Source organism: Benincasa hispida, chromosome 3 (assembly GCF_027475165.1).
Source record: "Benincasa hispida cultivar pf3 chromosome 3, pf3_genome.v1.1, whole genome shotgun sequence".
Classification (NCBI taxonomy): Eukaryota; Viridiplantae; Streptophyta; class Magnoliopsida; order Cucurbitales; family Cucurbitaceae; genus Benincasa; species Benincasa hispida.
Window position 1 is genome coordinate 38,716,577 of NC_143480.1, and position 6,124 is coordinate 38,722,700.

Here is a 6,124-nt window from a genome sequence, read left to right on the forward strand (position 1 = left end):
TGAAAACAAAAATTAAATTCAAAGTTTCATTACAAAACTGAAAAATACAATCAACAAAGATAAAATGAAGACATTACCAAGATAATTATTCTTCAAATTCATTTCCAACTCCAAAGTGGCAAAAAAAAAAAAAAAAAAAAAAAAAAAAAAAATTCACATCCATCAAATCCCCTAACCCAAAAAGTAAATCCTCATTGCTGCAAAGCAAATGCCACCACAAATCCAACAACCGCCCCAAACGCCGCCGCAAATCGGTAATTCAAAGCCGCAGCAGCGCCGGAGTCGTCACTAGAAGTGTCCTTCGAAGCACCAGCAGGAGCATCAGAACCCGATACCGCTTTCACCGGCTTAGAAGGCGCCGGCGCCGGCGCCGCCACAGTTCCAAAAAGATCAACCGGAAGAAGAACTTTATCGACTTGGTAAACAGCCAATTGGCCGTCGGTGTAAATAGTGTTGGAGACGACGGCGTCGTCGACGCCGGTGGTTAAATTGACCTGAGAGCCAGAAGTGGTGACATTCAACGGATACTGGCCGGCGTTGCTGTTGCCGGCCTGAGTACGAAGTGGGTTACTAACAGTTTGAAATTGGGACATGGAAATGAAAGTTGGGAGGACATGGAATTGAATCAATTGAACTTTTTGCTGATCGGAGAGGGAATTGAGAGTGCCGGGTTTGAGATTTGAGAAGGCATTATCAGGGGGAGCGAAAACGGTGAGGCCTTGGCCTTGGTTGGAGTTATTGAGCTGATTGTTGATTTGATCGCTCTGTTGGGTGCTTTTGAGGAGCTTAATGAAGGTTGAGAATTGGCCGCCCTTTTCGAGGATTCCAGTGATGTTGGTCGGACCGGAGGGGCCAGGTGGCTGAGTAGATTGAGCTGAAATCGATTGGCAAAATAGGAGGAAAATGAGGAAGAAGGAGATGGGAAAGAGGTTGTTGATCATGATGAATGAACTTTATGAAATGAAAACAGAGGAGTTCTAATGTTGGGATTGCTCTGTTTTTGAGGCATTGGAGATGGGATTTATAAGCAGGAGAAAACAGGGGAATTGGTTTGGTGAAATGGGGATTTTCAAGATGAAAAGTGATATGGGTATTGTATTATTATTATTATTTCAAATTTTTGGTGAGAGGAAAGAGATGGGGTTTTGCTTCAAGAAGCAGGAAAAACAGAGTATATGGAGAGTGAAGGATGAGGGTTTTGTTTTGTGGATTTGGGTTTGGGTTTGGTGGGGATTGAAAAATATTCGGTTTTGCTTCTTAAAAGGGACAACTTTTTAGGAATCTTGAGATTGAAGTTTTTTAAAGAATGGGAATGGAAATGAGAGATCTTTTAGTATAGGGGATGGTTTTGCTTCTTAAATAGTTTGGGGTTGTTTTTGTGAGTTGCTTTTACAGTTGACAGTTCATTTTTGGAACCAAAATTTTGGATACCTTAAGGAAGGTTTTAATTTCCTTATTATTATTATTTTTTATATCAAGAACATTGAGGAAAGTAAGGTTTATTTTCCCATATGAATTATGGGTGTTTTTTTTTTGGGGTTAAATTACATAAATAAAAAAAAAAACTCTTAAATCTTGCTATTTGTCTCAAAAAGACCGGTATGAATGTTTCAAAACTAATCTTAGAGTGAAAATAATATGTACAAAATTGACGAAAAGTGAAATTTAGAATGATGTGACAGTAACTTGGAACAAAAATGAGATTCAAACACTATCACATATTCCGACCCATTTCATGTCTTAATTTTCGTTCAAAATTTGAAGAGATTTACACATTGTTTTGAAATATTAATGAAAACTTTGAAATATGAGTAATTTTGTCTTGTAAATTAACATTTTTTTTCTTTCTAATATTAGTTCAAGTAGGAGGATAGAATCAAGGATCTCACTAATGCTAACCTAAGAAATTCTAACAATGGGTTATGCTAATATTATTTGTAGCAATTATAGGTTATGCATATATTAAATGATTGATTTTGGTAAATTATGTTGTAAATGAAATGATTGTTCAATTTATTTAGGGTTTTGGGGGTTGGTGATGAAGATAAGAGGAAATAAAAAGGTAGCATAAAGTAGGGTCTCAAAGAGAAAAGAAGATATTAATTTTGAAGCAAAGGGAAACTCATAATTGTGTTGATCATGTAAAAGAATGTGTATGTTTTGTCTAAGTTGCAATCATCAAATGACATGAAAGATATAGAACAGCCAAAACAAGTTAAAGAGAGAATCAACCCATTAATTGTATATATAGTAAAGAGTAATTTCACAGCAAGACAATAAGCTATTACACATATCTCTTAAGAAACCAAAATAAGTATTTTGATGGATGGAGTAAAAAAATGTTAAACATGAATTCAAATTTGTTGTTTGAGAATGGAACTTAATTAAACACATAATGTAACATTACCAATATTTCAAGTTCCTATCATCGTCCTGTCTTGTCTCTTTGTGTCTTGATTGACTTGTGTTGATGTTTCCTTTCTTTTATTTGGGATTTTCATATTGTTTTTTGTTTTGAGTTCACTAATGGACTCATGGGTGTTTGTAGAACAAGTTCATTTAGTTCTAGCCTCTGCTTTCTTCCCCCGAAAAAATAGCAATTTATACTAGAAGTGCACAGTTCGATTTGGTCATATTTTTGATAAAAACATAGACTTAACTATCCTAATTTGGTTCGATTTGGTTTTAGTTGAATAACGACAATTCAGTTCAAAAATTCATTTGAAAAATTATAGTGTGTGACTTGTAATTGTATCAATTAAACTATTGAACATTTATAAATGAACAAATTTAGACTCTAATTGTCTAAATATGTATGAGTGATAAGAATGAGAATAGATATGATGTAAGTGCAAGCATACACTGTCAATAAGTAGTAAACTTGGAGCACTCCAAGTATCGTATCCCAAGAGACTATTTATGTAATTTGATTGTTCTAAGAAAGAGCTTTTCGATATAAACCAAGTGGTAACCAATAACATGAGTGAGTTTGGGTAATATGCAAAATATTAAAATAAACAGTAGATGGAAGCAGAGATTTACTATCAAGTTTCAACTAGAAGGGAATTATGCCTTGAGCTATATGGTCACATCATATCTAGATAGTGGATCAACATGGCTAGAAAACTTATCCTATTCGGTCTTGTGTCAAGTTCTTTTAGAAGCTCTAAGCAGCTAATTCCTATATTTCTATGTTTAGTTGAATCTTAGATTGTTTTCAATTTCCTTATACTATGGTTTATCTTATTTCTAAAGCTATGTGATAGTCTTATTTCTAGGCTCTTAGTCCCATATTTTTTTGTGAAATCAATTTATATTTTAACCATCTCAGCATTAAGACTCTACTAGCATATTAAATTAAGTGATCAGTTTAACATAACAAGATAACAATGAACTTAACAATAAAAATGTAAATATCACGACAACATGATGCATGTGCATAAATTCAAGCCATAAGGACTTAGGGTATCCACATGATTGAGTCCCTTAGAAACTTAGCCCGTAATTAGATAAGAATGAATAAGCTCCATTAAATTCAATGCCATGAATTACAATATAGGAAAATGATGGAATAATAGTAAAGTGGAAATAAAAATAACAAAGAACAAAATAATAAAATCGTAAACAAGGGCTTTAAATGAAGTCAATAAACTAAGCTACTCTCTAAGATGGATTCAATCCTTTCTCAAGGTGAATCTCAGTGTACAACTTGTTCTCACAGGTAGGGTTGGTGATAATATTGAAATTGTGCTATCTTGTCTCATTTAATTTGGGATTGTTCTAGGATTTTATGTGTTTATTTGATTGTTTTGTAAGTTTAGAGCACATTAAGGGTTAGTGACGGAAAAAATCTAAAAGGGGCTAAAACGGACTTAAATTGCATCAACTGGGAAGAAAGAATGAAGAATTACGATTTTGTCATTACTTGCATGGTGTCGCGGTGCTTTATGGCACTATGCTCGATGCTGAAAAGGCAGAATGTTCAGTTTTTGTGCAAAGCACACAACGCCATGGCACTCCTAAGTCGCGTTTGTGCAAATTTTTGTTAGCACCGCAACGTTGTATCCTAACATCGCGGTGCCATCTCGATTTTGTAAATAGTTCTTTTCGCCGCCTAGGCCAAAGCTCTTCGATTTCCACATATTGGAACATGATTTCTCTCTACTTTTTGTTCCTTTTTGTTCAGTTTACATATCAACACAAATCTTTGGTGTTCATGATGAATATCATGGGCTAAGGTAATCGTTTCTAGCTTGGTTTTTTAGGAGTTTTCCCAATTTTCATGTATTTGTAAGATTTCGAACCGTATTCCATATTGTACTGCTGTTTAATTCTATTCTTATTTAGATTTTGATCGTATCATGGTACGATTGAGGATTTTATGATCATTGCTTTGATTAATATTTGATTCATGACACTTGATTATATATTAATGCTAGGAAGCGATAGATTAGGTTAGCTTACAAATCGAATTAGATGAGTATCGTTCTAACCAACTTAGAATTGAGCCAAACGAATACTTAATTAGCCACTTGAAAGTTGAATATTCCACTTATTGTTTCCTAGATCTTAATGCAATTAGGACAATTTGAATTTGCATGCTTTTCATTTTTTCAAATTAGACTAACTAGTTGTTTAAAACAATTTAATTAACTTTTCTAATTGTATTGGTTAGGTGTAAGCCATTAATTAATTTGGTAATGAGAATTCGATGATCAAATATTTTGAATAGGAAAAATTCTATTGCAATCCAAGCTAGGCTTTCTCATATAATTTGTTAAACCTTTGATTTGTGCTTTTTTTATTTTTTTTATTTTTTTTAATGTTGTTTAAATTTCCTTGCACCAAAACAAATTGCATACCCCCTTATCAGTTACCCTAGGGTTGTAAATTGTTTGATTGAGAAATCAACAGTTCCCTGTGTTTGACCCCTATTACCACTACTATTTTTTAGTTATACAGTTAAATTATTTGGAATGAAATTGGGTGATGACCTTCGTTTTTCAAATTGGCGCCATTGCCAAGGAGCCAAGAAAATTTTCTTTTAAAGGGTTTACAGTTCTTTGTTTGTTCTTAAATTTTTCTTTATTTGTATGACCTGCTCCTCCTAAGGTCGAAATTATTTGTTATATTTTGTAGAGCTTGGCAAGGAGGAGAGGAGACGAAGGAGAGAAGCTAGAGAACGAAGAGCTTTGGAAGAACAAATCCATGCAGAAGGCACTGAAGAAGAAGAGAATTTAGAAGAGGAAATAGAACAAGAAGAGGCAATGGTGCAGCCTGAGGAGCGTACACTGAGGGATCTCTCGGCCTTAGATCTAAATCTTTATATGAGTACTGGGAAAGATCTAAATGCCTCTGTCTTGGTTTTCTTAACCATTAGATATCAGACCATTTCCTCATCCATTACTTTTATGAGAGACTGCTTTAGTAGAAAAAAAATAATCGATGCAGCTGCAGGTGGTGCACTGGTTAATAAGACCCCCTATGAAGCCAAGGCATTGATTTCATAACAACGAGACCGCATTACTCAACCATACACATCTATACAAGAGGTAAATAAACTTAGAGCTGAACTTGCTGAATTATCTACTATTGAGAAATAGACTTTTTTTTTTGCTAAGGCTCTGACCCAAGATCTTGTTGCTGAGGTTCCTTATGCTGAGAATCAACAAGGTAGACGGTTGTACAATTACAACCGTTGGGGTGGTTAAGGAAATTAGGGTTCGAGCAGTTTAGGTATGCCTTTGGAAGATATGATGAAGAGTCTAGCTGAGTCTGCTTTACAAATCAAGCAGAGTCAGGAGTAGTTCTAGCAGACCACTACCACTCACATGCAGAGTATGGCTACTTAGATCTCCCAGCTGGTCAATGCGGTTAGTAGGCTAGACACCCAGTATGGGAAGCTCCCTTCCTAACCTATGTCCAATGTCCATAATGTTAGTGCAATCTCTGTTATGAGTTGCATAAAGAGCTCCCCCACGCCTGTTTATAAGCCAATAGAGATAATAAGTGAAAAAGATGTTGAGGATGCTGAGAAAAAAGATGACATGCTCGCCAAGAAGACATGGGTAAATTTTGATCCACCTCTAAATTTGAATTCTTACTTACATGTTGCTCCTTTTCC

General features: G+C 34.9%; 1 protein-coding gene across 1 annotated transcript; it reads right to left on the bottom strand.

Annotated features, from left to right (window-relative positions):
- Positions 1-1,071, bottom strand: FLA11 (FASCICLIN-like arabinogalactan-protein 11). Its single transcript, XM_039027114.2, has one exon. The coding sequence runs from the start codon at positions 939-941 to the stop codon at positions 192-194; it is 750 nt and encodes a 249-aa protein (XP_038883042.1). The 5' UTR covers positions 942-1,071; the 3' UTR covers positions 1-191.
- Positions 1,072-6,124: the final 5,053 nt, after the last annotated feature.